At 41.7% G+C, this 25,920-nt stretch overlaps 2 protein-coding genes across 4 annotated transcripts in view; both read left to right on the plus strand.

Moving 5' to 3' along the window:
- Window positions 1-5,206: 5,206 nt before the first annotated feature.
- On the plus strand, window positions 5,207-16,120 carry HAUS3 (HAUS augmin like complex subunit 3). Of its 3 annotated transcripts, none has more exons than XM_050792309.1 (5): window positions 5,207-5,289; window positions 6,232-7,285; window positions 8,286-8,725; window positions 10,907-11,135; window positions 15,798-16,120. In XM_050792309.1, exons 2-5 carry the CDS (start codon window positions 6,377-6,379, stop codon window positions 16,029-16,031), a joined length of 1,812 nt encoding a protein of 603 aa, XP_050648266.1. In that variant the 5' UTR covers window positions 5,207-5,289; window positions 6,232-6,376; the 3' UTR covers window positions 16,032-16,120. The 3 variants fall into 3 exon arrangements, with proteins under 3 accessions (XP_050648266.1, XP_050648265.1, XP_050648267.1); XM_050792308.1 differs by lacking the exon at window positions 5,207-5,289 and adding an exon at window positions 5,500-5,814; XM_050792310.1 differs by lacking the exon at window positions 5,207-5,289 and having other exon boundaries at window positions 5,881-7,285.
- A 2,934-nt stretch (window positions 16,121-19,054) lies between these two features.
- Window positions 19,055-25,920, plus strand: part of POLN (DNA polymerase nu) — a 156,696-nt gene continuing 149,830 nt past the window's right edge. Inside the window, exon 1 of the mRNA XM_050792314.1 lies at window positions 19,055-19,490. Within this exon, the coding sequence (XP_050648271.1) occupies window positions 19,358-19,490 (133 nt within the window). The 5' untranslated portion in view covers window positions 19,055-19,357. The remainder of the gene's footprint in view (window positions 19,491-25,920) is intronic.

Below are 25,920 nucleotides of genomic sequence, written 5' to 3' on the forward strand. Positions count from 1 at the left end.
TGAGGTGAAGTGAGATGGCATGGCCAGCCATCCCCTTGTGCCGGTGGTGACTGTGGAGACACAGGCTCCTGTCATGCCCATCATGGGGTGGTTGTGAGGTGATGAGACTTCGCGCAGTAGGGAGAAGAGGTCTTGCTCTCACCCAAGCAAGCCGGGCTGGCTGCCTGCTCCCCTCCAGGGAGGCCTTTTGGAGGGAACGCCCCTGGAAGCAGAGACCTCTGATCTGCTGGGCCAGGGTTGGGGCGGTGTGGGCCCAGCTACCCTGGTGCAGAGGGAGGAGTCCTGGGGGGCCCAGCAATGGGCAGCTGAGAGGACATGCCTGCTTTGAGTGCTGGAGAATTGATGGAGCTGGGTGGTCATACGGGGGCTCCTGAGTGTGGAGTCGCCACACTGTGCACATGGCAGCTATGCATTGGAGATGGCGCAGTGGGACCCGCCAGCAGGTTGTGGGGTGGCCATGGAGGGTACCTGCCGGGGGCCTTGGAGGAATCTGAGCTCCCCCAACCCCCAGCAGCAGAGTCTGGATCGTTGAACCTGTGTGCGCCCCAGGAGCCCTCGAGGCCATTAGTGGGGAGCACCCCAGGAAAGAAATCAGTTCCTCCTGGGAATGTGGCTGGGGCCTCAGAGCCACCAGGATTTGGTCGTTCATGTAAATGTGTACGTTTAAATCCCAAATATTATGATTTGGGATCACCACTACTGTTTTCTATCGAGGGCATGCAGGTGCCAGGGGCTGTGCCCAGTTCTATGTATGATTGGTACCTGGTATCATCATGCTGGGCCCTTCTCACAGGTGGCACACTGAGATTTGGAGATGCACCCCTCCCCTGCTCACCAGGCTGGAGGGTGGGATACCTGGGACAGGATCCCTGTCCTTTGGGAAGCCCTTGATTCTCCAAGCAGAGTCCATCTCTGTTTTCCATCTTTGTGCTTGTTGGGTTATAGCAAGTCCTTCTCCAAGTAGGACATCTGCATTACAGCAAGTCCCCCTACAAGTAGGACACCTGCCTGCAGCCTCCCACCCACCCTCTTCTTGGCAGCCTGAATGACCTCAAAGGTCTCCTTGCTCACCTCCCTAAAGTCCTCCTCTGGGTCTCCATGGCCTCTGGATTAAACCCAAACACCGCCATTTGTCCTTCAGCTCAATTCGGCCCACCCCTGCACTGACTTTAGCCCCCCACTCCCACCTGCTCCCTGCATTCACCAGCTCAGGCACAACCTCCTCTGGGAAGTGGGCCCTGAGCCCCCTATATCCCTTCCCACCATATTTTGCTGAGATTATGGCCACCCAAATTAGGCACTGGAATCATCTGGGCTAATCGCCACAGGACCTTCTCACATTACTCCTTCCTCCTTTCCTAGTCGCTGGCCAGGTCAGCCCCGTGCACTCCAGCCTCATGGGGATCTTTCTAGAATGTAAACGGTTATGCCACTGACCTGCTGAGCCTCAGGGGCTCACAACTCCTCCTCCTGTCCTGAGGCCCTTTCTGACACCCCACCAGTCCCAGTCTCCGCTGCCAGCCCTTGTGGTCCCCATTCCTCCCCACTTCAAAGGCCCTCTCCACATGGCCACCTTCGTGAATGAACTCTGTCACCTCCTTTGGGCTTGTGCTGACCCAAACCTGCTCCTGAATTTGGGGACTGAGTTCTCACTTTGTCACATGAATGTCAACAGGATGGAAAACAAACTCTTTCCCAACCCTATGGTCTTCTTTCTTCTTAATAGGAAGGATTAGTAGGAAGAATAGGAAGAAATGCCACTCCCTGCTCAGCTGGAAACCCCAGAGTCTCCCGGACCCAGGCTAGTCATCAGGCCCCAGGCTCTGCCAGCTCCTGCAGCTCCCTCTGTCCAGCTCTCTCCTCCTCTCCTACATGCTGCAACAGTGGTCCTGTATCTTGTCTCTTACCACCTTTTGTCATTTTTGGTCTTGCAGAATTAGGCTTCTAACACACATCTGAGAATTCACTCTCCTGATTGAAAACACCCCCCATTCTCCATTGCTTGCAGAATAGAGTCCCACAAAATTCATGGAAAACTACATCTAAAACAAATAGTCTTTAGCATCTGACTGTTACTTCTAAAGTTTTAAAAATAGTCTGAAAAGATATTGTCCAAAACCTAAAATATTTTTTAAATACTAATAGGAGAAAATCGCTTCCACAGGAAGGAGAAAAAGCAAACAGCAAAAACACTTGATCCTCACAGCTCTGTCTTTAGGTCTGTTTAGTCCATTATATTCTCATGGGCTTTCTCAGGGAGGATTAATTCCTGAGTTCCATTTATCTTTTGACCTTACTAAAACTCCAAATAATTTTGACTGCTGAAAAGAAAGCTTACCCTGGAAATAAGTGTAACATACTTGCTTTCTTAAATTCCCAAGGCAAGCTGAAGAAAACTTTCCATGTCTGTATAGTTAAACCTATTGTGTTTGTCGTTTGTACTCTAGGGGCTGATACTGTTGTAATTTTTACTTAATGTTTTTATGGCTTTTATGGTCTCATAAGCACCTTTGCAACAAATAACTATGGTCAGCAATTCAAAATCAGATGGAGAATTAATTTGTGGCCCAAGAAACCACCCAGAAGTCACTAGGAAAGTGGGTTTCTAGAACGGCCTTCAGGGCTCTGGAGTGCACCCCTCCTGCCCTCCAGGGATCTCTTTCTATAAAGGAGCCCCTTGTCTTTCTGCCATCTTTAATGCTGTCTCCTCAGAGTTCCTCCTTGCAGTCTATAAATATCCCCAAGTTCCTCTCATTTTCAAACAAAACAAAATAAAAAATCCTCCCCTCAGCCCTGCATTCCCACCCCCTCAGCTTGTGTCGTTTTGCATGCTCTCTCTCTCTCCTTTGTCTGTCTCTTGTCTCTCTCTCTGTGTCTGTGTCTCTGTCTCTGTGTCTCTTTGTGTTTGTCTCTGTTTTTCTGTCTCTGTGTCTTTGTCTCTCTCTGTGTCTCTCTCTCTGACTCTGTCTCTCTCTCTGTCTCTGTGTCTCTGTGTCTGTCTCTGTCTTTGTCTCTCTGTCTCTGTGTCTGTCTCTCTCTGTCTCTGTCTCTCTGTCTCTCTGTCGCTCTGTCTCTGTCTTTGTCTCTGTGTCTGTCTCTCTCTGTCTGTCTCTCTGTGTCTCTGTCTCTGTGTCTGTCTCTGTCTTTGTCTCTGTGTCTGTCTCTCTCTGTCTCTGTCTCTCTGTGTCTCTGTCTCTCTGTGTCTGTCTCTGTCTTTGTCTCTCTCTCTGTGTCTGTCTCTGTCTCTCTGTGTCTCTGTCTCTGTGTCTGTCTCTGTCTTTGTCTCTGTGTCTGTCTCTCTCTGTCTCTGTCTCTCTGTGTCTCTGTCTCTCTGTGTCTGTCTCTGTCTTTGTCTCTCTGTCTCTGTGTCTGTCTCTGTCTCTCTGTGTCTCTGTCTTTCTGTGTCTCTGTCTCTGTCTCTTTGTGTCTCTCTGTATCTCTCTCTCTGTCTCTCTCTTTCTCTCTGTCACGCTCCTCCCACTCAGTCTTTGCCTCATCAGCAACATTTCTGGAAGGCGTTGCCTGCACAGCTCCCACTTCCTTCTGTCCAAACTGGCTCAACTCTGTCTCCTGATGCACACCCCCGGACCTCCAACCCTGGGCTGCAGGGGTCCTCCCACCAGGCCTCCCCTTTCCAGCATCCCTGGTTTCCCTGCCTGCAGATTGGGCACCACTCTGAAATTTTTCCCGTCATGTTTGTTTTTCAGATCATTTTAGGCCTCACTGACTTTTAAAAGAGGAGGATAAAAACATAAAACAAGTGAAGAATGAATAGGAAAATCTTTGACTCTATCAGATTACAATATTTGCCTTAGAACATTCTTATTTCTCTCCTTGAAAATGTTAAGAAAAACTATCCAAACGACTTCTACCTAGTCACCCTGGACTAGAAGATTGTCTAACAAGCCACCTTTAGGGTCATTTGAAGCTGAAGGGAGGGAGTTCCATTATATTTACCCATGACCAAAGCCCCTGCTAACCTGTGGAAGACTGAGGAGTGGCAAAGGATTTTTGTTTGATAGAGATGCAAACGAATTCTGTCCAATAGAGAGGTCTGGTTTCACTGGGCTGTAGGGCATCAGCCAGATTCGCATGAAATTTAGCAGTCCCGTTTCAGTCATCTTTCACTGACTGCCATCCTCTTTGGAAATAGTGTATCATCCTCCCTGAGTTAAATACATCGTTGTATTTAACTCAGGCCACTCCGTTTATGTGAGTTCATTTCTAACATTTTGAAAACGGAATTGTGGAGGAAGTCAGCTTTTTTTTTTTTCTTTTGATTCGGAGTCTTGCTCTGTCGCCCAGGCTAGAGTGCAGTGGTATGATCTCGGCTCACCGCAGACTCCGCCTGCCTGGGTTCAAGCGATTCTTCTGCCTCAGCCTCCAGAGTAGCTGGGATTACAGGCACCCACCACCGCGCCCGGCTAATTTTTGTATTTTCTAGTAGAGATGGGGTTTCACCATCTTGGCTAGGCTGGTCTCGGACTCCTGACCTCATGAACCATCCGCCTCGGCCTCCCAAAGTGCTGGGATTACAGGCATGAGTCACCGCGCCCGGCTGGAAGTCAGCTTTTACATAGTGGTCAGGTGAGGGATTGGGAATTAAGTGCTTTTGCAAAATAAAGTTCATTGTAAAAGATTCTAAGCGAACAATCCCTAACCCTTAAAATGTACCAGGCACTGCTGCGGCTGCTGTGGATGTGGGAACTCGTCTCTCTCGGGGGCCAGCGCTATCACCGCCGGGCTCCAGCCTGTCTCCCAACCACCAACCTGTGCTTCTCTTTGTACCCCTCAAAAGTGCCTTCAGAGGGTTTAGATTGAGGTACGGGGCAGGGCAGGCCTGAAGCACAACTGACGGCTCCGTTGAGAGCAGGCCCGCAGCTTCGGCTCCGCAGAGGGCGCCCCACTATACCCCACCGCACTCCTCTACACCCCAATCCTTGCCCAGGCCCCGCCCTCTGCCCAGGCCCCGCCCCTGCCTGGACCCTGTCCCCGCCCTGCCCGGCCGAGACCCTGCCTCTCTCTGGCCTGCGCCCCGCCCAGGAGGCAGGTTGCTCCCCGCGGCCGGGGGCGGAGCGCCGCCTGCTCAGCTCCACCCCATAGTCCAGCCTCGCCGACTCCGCCTCTTTTGACACCACGCCTGCGCAAACGGTCATCCCCGCGACCACGCCACCGCCTTGCGCGTGCGCGTGCGCGTGTCCCGGCGCTCCCGTCAGGCAGTGCGAGGCGCGCGGGTTACGGAGGGCGGTGGCGGCGGGTTCCTGTGAGAAGCTAGCGGAGCTTCCTCAGGTGACTGACGCGGGCCTGGGTTCCGGGCGCCGGGGTGTGGGACTGGAGGAGTGGCCGCGATCCCCGACTGCACCCCGCTGCCTCTTCTTTTCCTGAGCTTCTGGGGACTCCTTCCAGGTGCTCCGGCAGCTGCCCGGGCATCACGGCCCGGTCGGCGGGACGAGGAGCTGGGGCGGGGGCTGCGCAGGGCCGGTCACCCCGCGTCTGCAGCTCGGTGTCGACGGCGATTCGGTGGGCTTCTGCGTTCGTTCTGTTAGCGTGCTTAGGTGTCACAGCTGGGTGACTCTCGGAAGGAAGGTTTTGCCGCTGGCGCGTCAGGTGTATCGCAGCCTCGGGGCCGCGGATCCCTGGGCCTGACGCCGCCTCGGGTTCGCGCGGCCCCGGCGTCGCGGCTGCCTCAGCGCTGGCTGAAGGCCGGCCCGAAGCGCCCTTAATTGTGGCCGCGCGCTTCCCTGCTGCTCCTGCTGTTCTCCGCGCCGCGGTAGTGGACTCTGGAGGTAGAGCCTTGCCCGACGAGTCGTTGAGGTAAATAGTTGATTCTTCAGAAGATGTGCCATACTTATTTGCGTTTTCTTACATACGGAGGGCAGGGAAGAGAGGCTGCCTAGCCTCCTGGTGACTTGGGTTTGTTTGGATCCATTTATTTTGAATTACAAACAAACGTTGCTCTATAAAGAGTAATGCATTTTAAACCATTTTATCTTTGGAAAAAACGATAAAGTGGATCCAAATAGATCCACTTTCTTGTTAATTAATTTTCGTTACTTTTGGGGTTTTCTGAGAACTAGCCTAATTGTTTCTCTTTATCATCATCAAACATTGCAGCTACGACTGCCTGTCAATTATCCTGCTCTCGGATATCATGTGATATTTGTCTGTGTCTTCTTTTTAAAAACACTGTCGTCATATTTGTGGTCTAATACTTGTTTTCTTCCCCCCCAGGAGGAATCATTATAGATTCTAAAAATAGATTTTCCCTTCTCTGTGGACTTGGTATAAAACGTAGTTTTTTTCTATTTGGATTTATTTTCTAAAAATCAACACCGTAAACCCATATCAAATACAACAAAATTGGGGTAGTTAAACCATGAGTTGTGGAAATGAGTTTGTGGAAACATTAAAAAAAATTGGTTTTCCCAAAGCTGATAATCTTAATGGAGAAGACTTTGACTGGTTGTTTGAGGGCATTGAAGATGAATCGTTTCTGAAGTGGTTTTGTGGGAATGTGAATGAACAGAACGTGTTGTCTGAAAGAGAATTGGAAGCTTTTAGCGTTCTTCAGAAATCAGGCAAGCCCATCCTAGAAGGGGCGGCACTGGATGAAGCTCTTAAAACGTGTAAAACTTCTGATTTGAAGACACCTAGACTGGATGACAAAGAGCTGGAGAAATTAGAGGATGAGGTTCAAACTCTACTGAAATTAAAGAACCTAAAAATTCAGCGGCGTAATAAATGTCAATTGATGGCTTCAGTAACTAGCCACAAATCTCTGAGGTTAAATGCTAAAGAAGAATCAGCCACTAAAAAGCTGAAGCAGAGTCAAGGAATTCTAAATGCAATGAATACTAAGATCAGTAATGAACTTCAGGCTCTTACTGATGAAGTTACACAATTGATGATGTTCTTCAGACATTCTAATTTAGGTCAAGGGACAAATCCACTGGTATTTTTATCGCAATTTTCCTTGGAAAAATACCTAAGTCAGGAAGAGCAAAGCACAGCAGCATTAACTTTGTATACCAAAAAACAGTTCTTTCAGGGTATACATGAAGTAGTTGAAAGTTCAAATGAAGACAATTTTCAGCTTTTAGATATACAGACACCATCTATTTGTGATAATCAAGAAATCCTTGAGGAGAGACGACTAGAGATGGCTAGACTGCAGCTGGCGTACATTTGTGCTCAACATCAATTAATTCACTTGAAAGCAAGTAATTCAAGCATGAAGTCAAGTATAAAATGGGCAGAGGAGACTCTTCATAGCCTAACCAGCAAGGTAAGCATAAGAAATGAGATTGGATTCACATTGTAATTATTGTTAGGAATAGAGGATATAATATTGCTATTGAAGTACTTTAGAATGGGGCATCTAATAAGAGATTACATTTTATTTTCTCATTGTTCAGTGTTTGTTTGTGATCTGTGTCAGTGTTTCATACAAATAGATTCGTACGTTAATGGAGGGCAGCAATAGTAATTATCTCAACCACATTATCTAGTTTATTTTAAACAAACGTGCTTTAATTTGCATTCTGAATTTTAAATTTGTGTAATGCAGATACAGACTGGACTGAAATTTTCTTTTTAGGATGTGGCTAGAAACTAATTGCTTTATTTTGGGTATTCTGCCTCATTTGCTCCAACCAGAGCATAGTGCTAATGAAGTCAGAGGTCCAGGTTCAGTAGACTGAAACTGATTTCTTTTTGAGAATATATGGATAGATGTATTGCAGATGTCTGTCTGCACTCTTGGAGAGCTTGCTTTCTGGGTAATATAACTGCTAGATACTTGAGTAAAAAATGTAACATTTCTGAATCTGAATATCAGCACCAGGTTAGTTTCTATAGCTGACAAAAAACTGGAATAATATAGGAAATCCAATGGTTATGTAGAAGTGCTAAAATCAACTGGCTGACTAGGACCTATTGAGGTAATTTTAACTTAAGAAAAACTAGTAACATACACTTGGATTCAGTGAATAGTGTGCTATTAATAATGATTTTGATTGAGTAAAACAAGTATAATAAGATCTCTATTTTGGTAGCCATTACTATATATATATGGTAGTAATAGCAGTAAAATTTAGTAATTCATATCCTTAATTTAGTCCACATTTTTCCCTTTTAAACTGTAATTTTGGTTTATATGAATATTAAATTAGTTTTCATTCATTGAGCTTATTATCTGGTCACCTAAAGTGGAAAGTGAAAATAATCTTAAGATGATTTCAAATTTAGGCATACAGTTTGAAATGTGATTGCTTTTCTTTGTATAGGCTGTGGACAAAGAAAATTTAGATGCTAAAATTTCTAGCTTGACCAGTGAGATTATGAAACTTGAAGAACAGATCACTCAAATAAAAGACAGAAGTTTACCTGCTGTGGTAAGAGAGAATGCCCAGTTATTGAATATGCCAGTGGTAAAGGGAGATTTTGATCTGCAGATTGCTAAACAAGATTATTACACAGCAAGACAAGAGTTAGTTTTAAATCAATTAATAAAACAAAAGGCATCATTTGAACTTCTACAGTTATCGTATGAAATTGAATTAAGAAAGCATTGGGACATATATCGTGAACTTGAAAATTTGGTTCAAGAACTTAGTCAAAGTAACATGATGCTCTACAAGCAATTAGAAATATTAACAGATCCATCAGTTTCTCAGCAGATAAATCCAAGGAATACCATTGATACTAAGGATTATTCTACTCATAGGTATGTATGCTTCATTGTTTCCTTAGTAAATTTTTCCTTTTGTTTTTGCAAAATACTAGAGAGAGTTTGAGCTAAAATTTTGGAAGTTTTTAACAATTCTTTGCATTTCACTTTTGATCTTTCTATTTTTTTTCCATTTTCATATGCCTTTTTTCATTTTTAGTTTTTTTGCTGCCTATTCCATTTATGTTAGATCTGAAAATAGCTACTTTGTAGCTTAAGTGGATGAGGTGGAGGAATGAATGGGTTTTATTCCCCTTTAGACATTATTATTTATATACCTTATTTTAGATTTGGGGCAAGAAGTTTGAATACAGCTCAGCATGGTAGGTATTGCTGGGCAGGGGATTGACTGCATTTGGAGAAGGTAGCAGTAGAGAGGGGAGAAGACTTCATTTCTGTGTGTAGTCAGGAGAATCATTGAGAATGAATGCTAGCTCCCAAGCTTCATCTGGATGTCTGAGCAATTGATGGCAGAGGGATACTGAAAATTGGAGGGCTGAAGTAGTCTTAAGACCTCAAAAATCTGGCTCCTACTCCTCATTTTTCTCCAGGACTAGGGTAAGAGCATCTAATCTTTTTGTTTTCTTATTAATAAAATGAGGGGCCTGGATAGGGTTGCCTCATTGCACAATTTCAGGGGGTACCACTGACATCATGATCTATGTGAATGATACCCCTGAAATTGTGTAGTTACATCTGTAAGAATGTAATTGGCAGCTTTGGGATTGAACCAGTTTTAGAAAGTCTGTTACAACTTGATTAAAAAAAAAACTTTTTTAAAAATTCTGAGCAAAAGTTTACTATTATAGCTATTTATGTAACTATTTACATTTTACATTGTTTAAAATTTACATTTATTTTTATATTTTACATTGTTTACAATTTTAGTTTTTCTCTTTTAATCCCACCACAATCCAGTAATACAGGTAGGTTAAGATGTGGAGTAGTTAAGATGTGGAAATAAGTCTCAGAGATTGATATGCCCTAGGTTTCACGTAACAGAAAACTCAGACCTAGACCTAGGTCTTCTGTTTCAAATTCGTTGCTTGCTTGCTTGCTTGTTTTTTCCTTCCTTCCTTCCTTCCTTCCTTCCTTCCTTCCTTCCTTCCTTCCTTCCTTCCTTTCCTTCCTTTCCCTCCTTTCCCTTCCTTGCTCTCTCTTTCTCCCCTTCCTTCCTTCCTTCCCTTCCTTCCCTTCCTTCCCTTACCTTTCTTTCTTTTAAGACAAGGTCTCACTCTCTTGTCTAGGTGGGAGTGCAGTGATGTGATGATAGCTCACTGCAGCCTCCAGCTTCTGGGCTCAAGTGATCCTCCTGCCTCAACTTCCTGAGTAGTTAGGACTACTGGCACATGCCGCCATGCCTGGCTAATTAAAAAAAAAAATTATTTTTGTAGACATGAGACTTCAATATGTTGCCAAGTCTGGTCTTGAACTCCTGGGCTCAAGTAACCCTCCCACAGTGCTGGGATTACAGGCATGAGCCATAGCCTGTTGTTTCTACTACATCATCGTTACATTCTGTGAGACAAGTGTTTTCTTGGGAGGTATCTCTGAATTGCACTTTGAAGTAGGTTAGTGGCAGTTAAGAAGAATTTTATATCTAAAACTTGGATGGTGGGGAAACTGGGATTCAGTAATAGACTGCTTATCTAATGTAGTAGTTAGAATATATATTTCTGTACTGAGATAGCGTTACAGTTAGAATGGTTTCAGTTGCTTGATTTTTGCAGGCGCACAAATTATTATTATTATTATTATTATTTCTGTTTTTGGAGACGGCGTCTCACTCTGTTGCCCAGGCTGGAGTGCAGTGGCGCGATCTTGGTTCACTGCAACCTCTGCCATCCTGGGTTCAAGCAATCCTCCTGCCTCAGCCTGCTGAGTAGCTGGGACTATAGGTGCATGCTGCCATGCCTGGCTAACATTTTTTTGTATTTTAGTAGAGATGGGGTTTTACCATGTTGCCCAGGCTGGTCTTGAACTCCTGAGCTCAGCCAGTCTGCCCACCTTGGCCTCCCAAAGTGCTAGGATTACAGGCGTGAGCCACTGTACCCGGCCAATATTTTTATAAGTTGTTACTTAGCTATCTCCACAAATGCCCCAATACAGTGGATTATAATTTTGAAAATGATACTGACTTGATAATTTTTCCCTATAATTTTAATTTTTACATTTTAGGCTTTACCAACTTTTAGAGGGAGAGAATAAGAAAAAAGAATTGTTTCTAACTCATGGAAACCTTGAAGAAGTGGCTGAGAAATTGAAACAGAATGTTTCTTTAGTACAAGATCAGTTGGCAGTATCTGCTCAAGAACATTCTTTCTTTCTGTCCAAACGGAATAAGGATGTGGACATGCTTTGTGATGCTTTGTATCAAGGAGGAAATCAGCTTTTGCTTAGTGATCAGGTGGGTATTTGCCAATAGTAGTTAAAAATGCTTTTTTAAAAAATGCTTGTTTTAAAAGATATTAAAGAAAATGTTAACATGAGGAAAATATTACCCCAATTCCATTGCCTTAATATAAAATATATTTCTATGTCTCCTAATTTTTGTTCACATATAAATATGTATTTCAGATAGTTTTGATGAGTGTGCACAGAAATTTTAAAATGTATACAATTTTTCAGACACAAAAGGATATGTAATGTTTATATTAGTGTTAAAAAATAAAACTGCCTCTGTATTTTTTTCACTCATCTTAGCAAACACAGGATTGCCTTTATATCTTTAAAATCCTCTGTGTACACTTACTGGTACATGCTCCTCCTAACATAATTCCTCTCTCATCTTCAAAGAGTAACTACCATGCTTAATTTTGTTCATCATTTTCTTGCTTTTATGTATAGTTTTATTATACACACACATACACACACATATATATATATTCTTAGACTTAATTTTTTTTTTTTTTTTTTTTTTTTTTTTTTTTTTTTGAGACGGAGTCTCGCTCTGCCGCCCAGGCTGGAGTGCAGTGGCCGGATCTCAGCTCACTGCAAGCTCCGCCTCCCGGGTTTACGCCATTCTCCTGCCTCAGCCTCCCGAGTAGCTGGGACTACAGGCGCCTGCCACCTCGCCCGGCTAGTTTTTTGTATTTTTTAGTAGAGACGGGGTTTCACCATGTTAGCCAGGATGGTCTCGATCTCCCGACCTCGTGATCCGCCCGTCTCGGCCTCCCAAAGTGCTGGGATTACAGGCTTGAGCCACCGCGCCCGGCCTCTCTTAGACTTAATTTTATGTGTTTTTGAACTTTATATGCTGTTACACTGGTGTTGGTATGAAGGTATGTATATTGAAGGTATGTATCCTTCAATGACTTGCTTGCTTTTTCAATGGCTTAACGTGTTTTTGAGACTCACTCATATGTAAAGCTATAGTTCATTCATAGTGTTCTCTTTTGTGTAGTTAGTATTCCATTGTGTGATATTCCACAATGAAATTATCTGTTAGATTGACAGACATTTAGGTTATTTACAGTTTTTATTACTGTAGATCTTACTCCTATGATAGTCTTGTATGTCTCATAGCTGCACAATTCCAGTTTCTCCACATCTTTGCCAACACTTATTTCCTGTGGTTTTTAAAATAGTAGCCATCCTGATGGGTGTGAAGTGGTATCTGTGATTTGTTTTTTGAAAGGTCTCCCGTTACTGATTTTTGTCTTCTTGATCTATTGAGAATTGTATACAAATTTCCACTGTGATGGTGGATTCGAAAATGTCTCCACGTAGGCCAGGCGCAGTGGCTCACGCCTATAATCCCAGTACTTTGGGAAGCTGAGGCGGGTGGATCACAAGGTCAGGAGTTCAAGACCAGTCTGGCCAAGATGGTGAAACCCCATCTCTACTAAAAATACAAAAATTAGCTGGGCGTGGTGGCGGACAACTGTAATCCCAGCTACTTGGGAGGCTGACGCAGGAGAATCGCTTGAACCCGGGAGGCAAAGGTTGCAGTGAGCCGAGATCGTGCCTCTGCACTGCTTCGTGGGTGACAGAGCAAGACTCGGTCTCAAAAAAGAAGAAAATTTCTCCGTGTAGTTGTATATCATTTTTTCCTCTATGTATTTTGAGTCTGTTTTATAAGTTATATCTAGGTTTAAAATCACAGTGAATATCCTGATCGTTTTAAATTGCAGTGAATTAAAGCATTTAGCATTACATAATGACTATTCCTGTGATGCTTTTTGTCTTAATATTCTTTTGTCTAATATTAATATTCCTGTGTCATTTTTCTTTTTCTTAGTAATTGTAAGGCATATAGTTTTCTTTACACTTTTCCATTAAGTTTTTATTATTAGTTAAGTCCTAATTCACGGACCCAGGGTAGGGATCATCATGTACCTAGGTCCCCCTCTACCACCCTGGGAGAAGGATGGAGAACAGAGGAAAGGTGGGGTGGAGCCAGTTCAGATTTTCCCAGGAAGCGTGCCTTTGTCCCAAGTCAAGACCAAGGATATAGGGCAGAGGGACTTCTTTTTTTTTTTTTTTTTTTTTTTTTTTTTTTTGAGACGGAGTCTAGCTCTGTTGCCCAGGCTGGAGTGCAGTGGCCGGATCTCAGCTCACTGCAAGCCCCGCCTCCCGGGTTCATGCCATTCTCCTGCCTCAGCCTCCCGAGTAGCTGGGAGTACAGGCGCCCGCCACCTCGCCCGGCTAATTTTTTTTGTATTTTAGTAGAGACGGGGTTTCACCGTGTTAGCCAGGATGGTCTCGATCTCCTGAACTCGTGATCCGCCCGTCTCGGCCTCCCAAAGTGCTGGGATTACAGGCTTGAGCCACCGCGCCCGGCCGGGGCAGAGGGACTTCTACACATGCCAGTACCATTTGCACACAGAGACATCACCCCCTTTAGCAGTCATTGCCTTCTTGGAGTGGTAGAAGTCCAGGTAGTTCTGCCAGCAGTTCATGTTCTGGTTCTAGTTGACAAAGTGGCTGTCAAATGGGACAGTCCTGTAGTTCTTAATTTTGACCTTCATGTCTTTTGCCGTGGTGCTAACTTCTAAAGACCCTCAGCAAAGACCATAGTTTTGTTTTTAGTTAGCATGATGAAATAAACATTTTTACTCTCTAAAGTTTTCTTAACTTTTAATGTTAACTATACTGTCTTGATTTAATTACTATGCCATTAATTTTGTAGCTGGTTATTGTTATTGGGCATTTTGATAGTCTTCATTTTTTTCTTTTATTTGCTCTTGAACAATATCATGTATATCTTTGTGTATATAGCTTTTTGTTGTTGGATACTTCCATGTGGATAAATTCTTAGAAATAGGATCGTTGGGGTTTTCTGTGCCGGGGTGGTATATACACTTTTTTTGCCTTTGATACTGCCAGATTGCCTTTTAAAGGAGTTTATAATGCTACCAGCACTATTTAAGCGTCCACTAGACACCATTGATCATTTGGCACACCATCATTTTATGAATTGCTAAAAAAAACCTCTTAGTTAAAGCGACACAATGTTTTCTTATTAAGAATTTTTGTTTTTCATACTTAGTAGAAAAGATCTTTTACCTACCTATGTGTAGGTAGACATAGATTTTTATCATACCACTCTTGGACATATGTTAAAAGGAAAAAAAATAAGTCAATTTAAATGGTTAGGGTAGTTCTAAAGCATCACATTTCAATGTTCAATTCTTCTAAGTTATTTTTGGACTCAGAGTTGTCTGTAATTTTCCACACTGTATATCAAGAATGTTGATGAGAAAGTATTTCTTAAGAGTACCTGGCCAGAAACAGTCATGTGATGTTCTTGATTAAGATGCATCTTCATTTCAGATATGTTAAAATGTGAAAAAAAAATGCATCCAAGAATCACTAAAATATGGTAATTTCACTCTAATCTTATCAGTAGGTATCATTAGCATTTTTCCCTAGCTCAATGTGATGTAAAATGCTGTATCAATTTTAACTTGTGTTTCTATTATTAATGAAGCTGAACTTCAGTCTCTGTAGCAATATTTTAGCAACTGTATGATCTTTAGTATTTAATTGAAGGTAAAGATGAGATTGTTGTTTCTCAGTATATTCAAGTTTATCAAGTTTGTCTTAGAGGAGATCACTAAATGTAGATAAAATGTTGAAATTACTTGATTTTCAAAAATATGTATTTTAAGAAGTACTGCTCTGTGAATTGGCATTTATGACAGGTCTTAGGTAGTCATTCTTGAACTTGTACATTAGAATCATCAGGGAGCATATCAAAATGCAGGTTCCTAGCTCTGTACAGAGATTAAGTAATTTAATCTAGTAGGGGGTACAGGAATCTGTATTCATAACAAGTACCTCAGATAATTATGCTTGTGGACCATGCCTAGAAGCTGTAGAAAATTGAGGGTAGTTAGAGCAACAGATTTTTCTGAGAACCTCTTTGGTGATACTGGCTAAAATTTGTAAGTAGAGTGCTTGATTAGAAAGCTATGAAAACTTGTTAATCTAGTTTAAATGCTAGACACTAAGGATTTTGAATTTATAATAATAAATGTGAAGGGTCGGCATGTCTAGATTCTTGAGCAGGAAAATTACATGATTAGTCAGCATAATTTTCGTGGAATGTCATGTAATTCCATTTGGTAAGATAATAAGAAAAAATGAAAAATGGAGATTTGTGTTGAGATAATTCTCTTTTATTGGTCTTCATTTCAACTTTCTCTGTACTTTCTGTCTAGAATAAACAGAGAATAAGCTAAAACAAGGTTTGACTAATTAAGCAGAATATAAGCTCCATGAGGGAGATTTTATTCATTCTTGTATCAGTAATCTCTAAAACAGTACTTGGCACAATAGTATTTGTTGAATATATGAATGCACAAAACAGCGTACATATCAAGTACTCTTCAGGAAGAGTTTCCTTTGAATCAGTTAAAATTACCTATCAGAAACTGTTGCAATTAATCTTACTAAGAATTTATATTAAACCTATTATGGATTTTAAATTGAGGCTTATTTATTGCTAAAATTGTGGGAAGTTATTAAGTCATTTAAAGTCTTTCCATGTAAATTATACTTTAATTTTATAATTGGTGTTAGGAAAAAAGTGTTTGAATTTTTATTTTTATTTTCCTTTTTTTAGGAGTTAACAGAGCAGTTTCATCAAGTTGAATCTCAACTGAATAAGCTAAATCATCTCCTCACTGATATTCTTGCTGATGTGAAGACAAAAAGAAAAACTTTGGCAAATAATAAATTACATCAAATGGAAAGAGAATTATATGTATATTTTTTAAAAGATGAAGATTATCTGAAAGATATTGTGGAGAATTTAGAAACTCAATCAAAGATTAAGGCTGTTAGTCTTGAAGATTGAAAATTACTGGAAACCGAATCTTTATTACATGTGCTCTTTTATTTATTAGGAGGAGACTGTATATAATAAACACTACTAAATTTTTAAAATTTGAGGTCAATGGGACATTTCATTTGATGAATTCAAGTATTAATTTGGCTTTTTTCTCATGTGGTACATTCAGAGTACCAGTGCTTTTTATGACTTGAGCATGTTAGTGGTACTTAGTCCTGGTAATTTTTTACTTACTGGGAAAAAGCATTATTACATAATGCAAATATTTTTAAATATAGTTATCTCTCTCCTTTACTTTCTTTTTAGAAATAGAAATTTTCTGCTGTTAAATTTTTTTTTTTTTTTTTTGAGATGGAGTCTCACTCTGTCTCCAGGCTGGAATGCAGTGGCACGATCTTGGCTCACTGCAACCTCCACCTCCCAGGTTCAAGCAATTCTCCTGCCTCAGCCTCCCGGGTAGCTGGGACTACAGGCGTGCACTGCCACGCCTAGCTAATTTTTTGTATTTTTAGTAGAAATGGGGTTTCACCATGTTGGCCAGGATGGTCTCCATCTACTGACCTCATGATCCCCTCTCCTCGGCCTCTCAAAGTGCTGGAATTACAAGCGTGAGCCACCACGCTTAGCCGCTATTAAATATTTTAAAATGTGTAGAACTTCTAGTCAGCATTTTTAAATCTATAGACCTTAATATGTGAAATAGCCAGGTCCCCTCGTGTTTGATTGTCAGATAAAATTTTGCTGCTTAAATTGTATTACTCCATAATTCCCTGCTATGGACCTTTAGACTGTTTTAATGTCCCTACTTTTTTTTTTTTTTTTTTTTGAGACGGAGTCTCGCTCTGTCGCCCAGGCTGGAGTGCAGTGGCGCGATCTCGGCTCACTGCAAGCTCCGCCTCCCGGGTTCACGCCATTCTCCTGCCTCAGCCTCCCGAGTAGCTGGGACTACAGGCGCCCACAACCACGCCCGGCTAATTTTTTGTATTTTTAGTAGAGATGGGGTTTCACCGTGGTCTCGATCTCCTGACCTTGTGATCCACCCCGCCTCGGCCTCCCAAAGTGCTGGGATTACAGGCGTGAGCCACCGCGCCCGGCCTAATGTCCCTACTTGTACCGCAGAGTATTAGGACTTCCTTGGCCATCATTCATTTTAGAGTCTGAATTCTGGGGACTCAAAGTTTTCTACAAGACAGCTCAGCAGTGCTTTGACTTTAATGTGACTTACACATCATAAATGACTTTCAAATGAAATTTGAATTTCAAAATTCTGTAAAAGTGGTTGTTCAAAAGATGTATGATACTATTTTAATCAGTTTAAGAGCAAAAATGTTTAATTATATTTAATAATGGTATTTGGGCAACCAGAAAATAAGGGTTGGTCTAAAATAATTTGAAGTAGCTCATCTGTTACTACATCAGATGCTTCTTGAGTGCCTAATTTATACGTGGCCTATGACAAATACCTTGTGAGCTTTGTAGGAATACCTTTAAGAATATTCCTCACCTATTTGTAATATGGAGTGCCAATCTAAAAACTACATGTTTTGGGTGGTCTTTGTGGAATTTTTTAGCTATAACCATCAGAAAACAGGCATACCTGGATGACAGATGAACCCTCTTGATTTTTGAAACCCATCGAACAAAAATATTTTCCAGTTATTGTGTTTGTTATTTAAAATGTTATGTAAACCTTAATTTTGTAGCAATAAATTTTGTTTACAATTTTGCTATCAGCTCCATATCACCTGAGCAACATTTTTGTTGTATATATTTTTTTGGTATTCTGTCTTGGGATAGAGGGTTTACTTAAAATTTTTCTTTTCTCCAATAATGTGGAAAATATGTCATCTGGTTTCCTGGTTTATGGTAGCAAATTCTCTTTAAATTAGTGTCAGATACTTAGATGTGTGGCCAGACGCTTGATTTATTTAATTTGTTAATTAATTTTTTGAGACAGAGTCTAACTCTGTCACCCAGGCTGGAGTTGAGTGGAACGATCTCAGCTCACTGCAACCTCTGCCTCCCAGGTTCAAGTGATTCTCCTGCTTCAGCCTCCTGAGTAGATGGGATTGTAGGTGTGCACCACTGCACCTGGCTAATGTTTGTATTTTCAGTAGAGACGGGGTTTCACCATGTTGGTCAGGCTGGTCTCAAACTCCTGACCTCAAGTGATCTACCCGCCTTGGCCTTCCAGAATGCTGGCATTACAGGTGTAAGCCACCATGCCCCTGCCCAGATGCTTGATTTATACTGTCCCCACCCAAACTTTCGCTTGCTCAGGCCAGGGGACCAGCAGGGCTGATCAAGGCAGGGATGGTAGTTGTGTGTCTGCCATAATTACTGAAGTTAGTTATAATCATTGTGTTACTAGATATGTTTATTTGAAGATTTATTTTGTTTTGTTTTTATTTTTTGAGACGGAGTTTCACTCTTGTTGCCCAGGCTGGAGTACAGTGGCGTGATCTCAGCTCACTGCAGCCTCCACCTCCTGGGTTCAAGTGGTTCTCCTGCCTCAGGCCTCCTGAGTAGCTGGGATTACAGGTGCCACCATGCCCGGTTAATTTTTCGTATTTTTAGTAGAGATGGGATTTCATCATGTTGGCCAAGTTGATCTCGAACTCCTGGCCTCAGGTGATCCATCTGCCTCGGCCTACCAAAGTGCAGGGATTACAGGCGTGAGCCTATTTGGAGATTTAATATCATTTTTCTTTTTTTTTTTTTTTTTTTTTTTTTTTTTTTTTTGAGACGGAGTCTCGCTGTGTCTCCCAGGCTGGAGTGCAGTGGCGTGATCTCGGCTCACTGCAAGCTCCGCCTCCTGGGTTCACGCCATTCTCCCGCCTCAGCCTCCCAAGTAGCTGAGACTACAGGCGCCCGCCACCACGCCTGGCTAGTTTTTTGTATTTTTAGTAGAGATGGGGTTTCACCATGTTAGCCAGGATAGTCTCTATCTCCTGACCTCGTGATCCACCCGCCTCGGCCTCCCAAAGTGCTGGGATTACAGGCTTGAGCCACCGCGCCCGGCCTAATATCATTTTTCAAACCTCAGGAAGTATTTGAGTAGATCGCTTGCTTCTAAATTGGTTACCTAGAAAATAAGTTCTTTATCTATTTACTATGATACCTGGATTGAGCCTCTAGCTATTTTGCTTTTTTCTTTCTATCCGTATTATTGGATGATTGATTCCTATTTTCTATGGTTATGAATATAGACATTTTAAATGAAAGTCTTGGTATATAAATTTTTCAAAATAATTGTATTTCCTGTTTTAAAGTCTTAGAATTAATATATGGGATTTATCTTATGTTAATCTTACATTTAGGATTTTGTGAAAATGGAAAATTATGAGGCATTGGTAGGCTTTGATCTCTGTAATACACCGCTCTCCACTGTTGCTCAGAAGATTATGTCTGCTATTCATTCAGGTGATTTAGTGGATTCTAAGACTTGGGGAAAGAGTACAGAGAGTAAGTAATTTTTATGAACCTTTCTCTCTCTTGATACTTTGAATGTTAGTTGTTCTAAAGACTAAGAATTGAAAATCGAATGCATCTAGACAGATGAAGCCCAGCTTCTGCGCCTTTTTACACTCAGTGCCGACTGAACTTCTGCTTGCTAACTTTCATGTTCCCTTAACCTTCATTGCTTTAAAAATGTAACACTCTCTTCCTTATTCCAGGTATTTCTGTCAAACATTCCCTTAGAATCTGGATCAGGTATTTTAGTATCTTTGAAAGGGATGCTTTAATCTTGGTTCTCAGGTCATCAAACCTGTACATAGTATTTGCTGTTGTGTGTGGTGAACAAGAGATATGTTTTTGACAATATGTGTATTATACTTCTATAGAAATGTAAACTCTTAGGTGGCAAGGATTATTGGATCAGTGTATATGGGTTTATGACGTGGTATAATAGTAAAAGCAGTGGGGCTGGGCGCGGTGACTTACGCCTGTAATCCTGACACTTTGGGAGGCCAAGGCAGGCGGATCATGAGGTCAGGAGATCGAGACCATCCTGGCTAACACAGTGAAAACCTGTCTCTACTAAAAATACAAAAAATTAGCCTGGTGTGGTGGTGGGCACCTGTAGTCCCAGCTACTCGGGAGGCTGAGGCAGGAGAATGGCATGAACCCAGGAGACAGAGCTTGCAGTGAGCTGAGATCTCCAGCCTGGGTGATAGAGCGAGACTCTGTCTCAAAAAAAAAAAAAAAAAAAAAAAAAAGTAAAAGCAGTGATATGCTCACAAATGTCACTGAAATGTTTGTAACACCAGGGTTTTTGGTGTTTTTTTGTTGTCTTTTTTGTTGTCTTTTTTTTGCTACTAGCAAAACAGTTTTTATTTTAAATTTGCAAGTCAATAATTTGTGATTAGTTTCTCCTTCTACAAAATAAGGTATAAGTGAGTGAGATATAATTGAGAAATGAAATTGAATTGAAATAATTGAGAATATTGCTGAATATTAGCACAAAAGCTCTTATAAACACAGCTTCTTGATTAAGATACAGTTGCACTTAACGTTTTGATCCATTCATATTCAGGCAGCTGTTGCTTCTGTACTTTATTATAGTAAAAGTCACTAATAAACTGGTAAGAATTTTTAAGTGCAAATTCCATGCCTAGCAATTGATTGTGTAAGACACTATCATAATCACATTTATTAGTCCATATTTTTTTGAATAATAGAGTGGTGTATACTTGACAGAGGTGGAAATACACTCCCCTTCAAAAACTGGTAAGAATAATGAAATGCCTCTGGCAGCTATAATATGAGGGTCTGATGAAAAATTTATGACAGTCCATCTCATATCAGCTCTTATTGTTGTCCTAAAATACCTCGTTAATGCCTGGGACGATCACTTGAGCCTAGGCGTTCGAGTCCAGCCTAGGCAACGTAGCAGGATCCCATCTCTGAAAATAAAATACCCTGTTAAAATTCTGGCTTTTGTTTGTTAAATGTTATTGAGAAGATAAAAGAAAAATATATGATACTACTTTTCTCTCTTGGATTTGGAAAAATAGTGGAATTTTCATAAGGATTTTATATTTTCTATTGCTGTATAACATTATTACTACAAACTTACTGGCTTAAAACAACACAATTATTGTTGTACAGTTTCTGTGCATCAGGAGCCTGGACCTGACTCTGCTAGGTCCTCTGCAAGGGTGGACTCCAGGTATCAGCCAGGGCTGGTGTCTCTCCTGAGGCTGCAGTTGGGGAAGCATTCTCTTCTAAACTCACATGGTTGTTGACAGAATTCATTTTCTTACAGACTTTCAGACCAAGGGTCTCAGTTTCTCACTGGCTGGTGTATGGAAGGTATCCCCAGTTCCTGTCATATGATCCTCTCTGTGGGCAACCTACAATATGGCAGCTCACTTTTTATAAGCCAGCAAAAGTCTCTCTAACAAGACTGACATTATAGTTTTATATAATGTGATCACATACATGCTGCTGCCTTTGGTGTGTTCTGTTGGTTAGAAGCTAATCAGTAGTCCCATTCACACTCAGAGGGGTGGGGGTTTACGTGAGGACATGATACCAAGAGGCAGGGATCATAGGACCACCTTGGAGTCTTTCCACCACAGATTCTCACCAGTTTTATTCCTTCATCATTTGAATCCAAATTAAAGTTGGATTGCTGGTGGATTATTGATGAGTGATGCTGGAGCTAAAGTTTTAACTGACTCCAGATTCTTGTCAAATACTGAGCTGTTAATGTCAAATTATTCTAAGAAAAGTATTGTAAATTAGCCTTTCATTTCCATGAGCCTATTTCCTACCAAATAAATACCAAAATTAAACTCAGAAATTAATGGAAATAAACTACAAATATTTTTACAAACACTAAGTCACACCAAACTGTTTTAAACCTGTGATACTTGTCATTTTGGGGTCTAATTTTTTTATCTGCTAGACTGACTGAGGTGTCTCAAGATACACTTTCAGCCGGGCGCGGTGGCTCAAGCCTGTAATCCCAGCACTTTGGGAGGCCGAGACGGGTGGATCACGAGGTCGGGAGATCGAGACCATCCTGGCTAATATGGTGAAACCCCGTCTCTACTAAAAAAATACAAACTAGCCGGGCGAGGTGGTGGGCGCCTGTAGTCCCAGCTACTCGGGAGGCTGAGGCAGGAGAATGGCGTGAACCCGGGAGGCGGAGCTTGCAGTGAGCTGAGATCCGGCCACTGCACTCCAGCCTGGGTGACAGAGCGAGACTCCGTCTCAAAAAAAAAAAAAAAAAAAAAAAAAAAAAAAAAAAAAAAAGATACACTTTCAGTAAAGATTGGACTATTATATCTTCTTGAAATAAGTATAGTTCTTTATTTAAAAACACTTTGTCACGAAAAACACTAAAAATGCAAAAGTTAATGTAAGAGAACATCCATGTAACTACCACTTACATTGCCAACACCTCAAAATTTACTTAATTAAAATTTACTCAATTAAAATCTCTCCGTGCTCAAATGTAGTCATTAATTATCCTGCCTTTTATGGCAACCACTTCATAATCATGGGCATTTTATATTATTCCAGATAACTTTTTGGCAGCGATTATTCATTTCTTACCACGGTGAATCCATCCTTGTTTTCTGAGGCACACAGTTACACTACATGGCTCAATCTTGTTGCAGTCAGGTTTGACCAAGTTGCCAGGTGCCTGTCAGTGCGTTGTGAGCTCAAGCGGGTGCCATTTCCAAGGGAGGCTCCAAGACAGCCTGCCTACTTGTCTGGCCTCTTTGCTTCCTGTCAGTCAGAGCTGAAATGATTCTTCTCCAACCCTGCAAATGCTAACAGTGTCCTAGAGGATTGTGGAACAACATGCTAGAAGGATCCTGGGCCCCTGAGTGACTTTAAAAAATAGCTATACCACCTACTGAGACCATTCACCTCAGAACATGAGAGAGAAGTAAACTTACTTTTTTTTTTTTTTTTTTTTTTTGAGACAGGGTGTTGCTCTGTCGCCCAGGCTGGAGTTCACAGCTCATTGCAGCCTAAACCTCCCAGATTCAAGCAATCCTCCCACCTCAGCCTCCTAAGTAGCTGGGAATACAGGCACTTGCCACCGTGTCTGGCTAATTTTTTATTTTTTTATGGAGACGAGGTCTTACTGTGTTGCCCAGACTGGTCTCAAACTCCTGGGCTCACATGATTCTCCTGCCTCAGCATCTCAAAGTGCTGTGATTACAGGCCTGTCCTATTTTTTTTAGTATTATAAATTTTTTCCACAACATTTTTGGGGAGTCTCTTTGTAATACATTAGGAAACATGGGTTTTTTTTTTTTTTTTTTTTTTTGAGACAGGGTCTTGCTCTGTCGCCCAGGCTGGAGTGCAGTGGCGCAATCTTGGCTCACTGCAACCTCCGCCTCTTGGGTTCACGCTATTCTCCTGCCTCAGCCTCCCGAGTAGCTGGGACTATAGGCACTCGCCACTATGCCCGGCTAGTTTTTTGTATTCTTTATTAGAGACGGGGTTTCACTGTGTTAGCCAGGATGGTCTCAATCTCCTGACTTTGTAATCCGCCCGCCTCAGCCTCCTAAAGTGCTGGGATTACAGGTGTGAGCTACTGCGCCCAGCCACGTATTTTTTTTTTTAAACTGAAATCTGTAATTCCACACAATTTTCTTTTCTATCTTTTTTTTTTTTTTTTTTTTTTTGAGACGGACTCTCACTCTATCACCCAAGCTGTAATGCAGTGGTGCGATCTCAGCTCACTGTGACGTCCCCTTCCTGGGTTCAAGGGATTCTACTGCCACAACCTCCTGAGTAGCTGGGATTACAGGCACCCACCACCATGCCTGGCTAATTTTTGTATTTTTAGTAGAAACGGGGTTTCACCATATTGGTTAGGTTGGTTTTAAACTCCTGACCTCAAATGATCCATCCAACTGCCTCAGCCTCCCAAAGACATTTTCTTAAAATTTTTTTTACATATTTGTATACATGCATACTTACATTATTTTAATATAAAATTGTGAGAAGGTTCAAGTTAATTTTTGCTTGTTGAACCCTCTCCCTTATTATTAACCTATGTTAACAACTTAGTATGTGCGTTTTATATTTTTGTTAATTTTTTTCTATGATTATAACTTCTATGGCTGGAGAGTCATGCACTGCATAATGAATGATGTTTGGTCAACGACAGACTGCACATATGTTGGTGGTCCCATAAGATTATAATGGATCTGAAAAATTCCTGTCTCCTAGTGACATCCTAGCTGTCCTGTTATCATAGCACAATGCATTACATTTTTTTTTTTCCCTGAGACAGAGTTTTACTCTTGTCACCCAGGCTGGAGTGCAATGGCGCGATCTCAGCTCACTGCAACCTCCACCTCCCAGCTCAAGTGATTCTCCTGTCTCAGCCTCCTGAGTAGCTGGCATTACAGGCGCCCGCCACCACGCCTGGCTAATTTTTGTATTTTTAGTAGAGGCAGGGTTTTACCATATTGGCCAAGCCGATCTTGAACTCCTGACCTCAGGTGATCTGCCCGCCTTGGCCTCCCAAAGTGCTGAGTTTACAGACATGAGCCACCGTGCCCGGCCGCATTATGTTTTTGTTGTGATGCTGGCATAAACAAACCTACTGCACTACCAGATATATACAAGTATAGCACTCTGTATATAGTATATATCTGTGTCATACCGTCAACTTACACAAACCTAAATGGCATAGCCTACTACACTGTACTGTACTATGTATAATTGTATATACAATTATATGTAGCACATAGTACTTGAAAACAAATGACTATGTTAGTGGTTTATATGTTTACAATAGTATATATACTTTTTATCATTGTTTTAGGGTGTACTCTTACTTATGGAAAAAAAGCTAATTGTAAAACAGCTCCAGGCAGGTCCTTCAGGAGGTATCCAGAAGAGGGTACTGTTATCATAGGAAGTGACGGCTACATATGTATTAGTGCCTCTGAAGACCTTCCAGGGGGACAAGATACAGAAGTAGAAGGTGGTGATACTGATGCTTTTTACCCTGTGTAGGCCTAGGCTAATGTGTGTGTGTGTCTTAGTTTTAAGCAAGAAAGTTTAGAACTTTTTTTAAAAGTGAAGTATCTTAATAGAGAAAAGGTTATGGAATCAAGATATGAAGAAAAACTATTTGTGTTCAGCTGTACAATGTGTTTTTGTCTTAAGGTAAATGTTATAAAAGAGTTCAAAAGTTCAAAAAATTTAAAAGTGTATAAAGTAAAAAATGTTAAAATACATTGATTTTATTGAAGAAAGAAAATTTTTTTTTTTTTTTTTTTTTTTTTTTGAGACGGAGTCTTGCTCTGTCGCCCAGGCTGGAGTGCGGTGGCGCAATCTCCACTCACTGCAAGCTCCGCCTCCCGGGTTCAAGCCATTCTCCTGCCTCAGCCTCCCGTGTGGATGGGACTACAGGCGCCCACCACCTCGCCCGGCTAATATTTGTATTTTTAGTCGAGACGGGGTTTCACCGTTCAGGATGGTCTCGATCTCCTGACCTCGTGATCCGCCCATCTCGGCCTCCCAAAGTGCTGGGATTACAGGCGTGAGCCACCGCGCCCGGCCTGAAGAAAGAAAATTTTTAAAAATAAATTTAGTGTGTCCTAAGTGTATAGTGTTTGTGAAGTCTACAGTAGTGTACAGTAATGCACTAAGGTTTCACACTCACTCCCCACTCACTGATTCACCCAGAGCAACTGCCAGTCCTGCAAGCTCCATTATGGTAAGTGCCCTATATAAGTGCCATTTTAAAATCTTTTATACTGTATTTTTACCTATGTTTAGATACACAGGTACTTACTGTTGTGTTACAGTTGCCTACAGTATTCAGTACAGTAACATGCTGTACAGGTTTGTAGCCTAGGAGCTATAGGCTAGACCATACAGCCTAGGATTGTAGTAAGCTATGCCA

This window comes from Macaca thibetana, chromosome 5, assembly GCF_024542745.1.
Source record: "Macaca thibetana thibetana isolate TM-01 chromosome 5, ASM2454274v1, whole genome shotgun sequence".
Lineage (NCBI taxonomy): Eukaryota > Metazoa > Chordata > Mammalia > Primates > Cercopithecidae > Macaca > Macaca thibetana.

Coding starts and splice junctions, on each gene's coding strand:
- HAUS3 (XM_050792309.1), top strand. CDS start 6,377: ATGAGTTGTGGAAATGAGTTTGTGGAAACATTAAAAAAAATTGGTTTT. Junction 8,726..10,906: donor AAGGATTATTCTACTCATAG/GTATGTATGCTT, acceptor TTTACATTTTAG/GCTTTACCAACTTTTAGAGG. Junction 11,136..15,797: donor AGCTTTTGCTTAGTGATCAG/GTGGGTATTTGC, acceptor TCCTTTTTTTAG/GAGTTAACAGAGCAGTTTCA.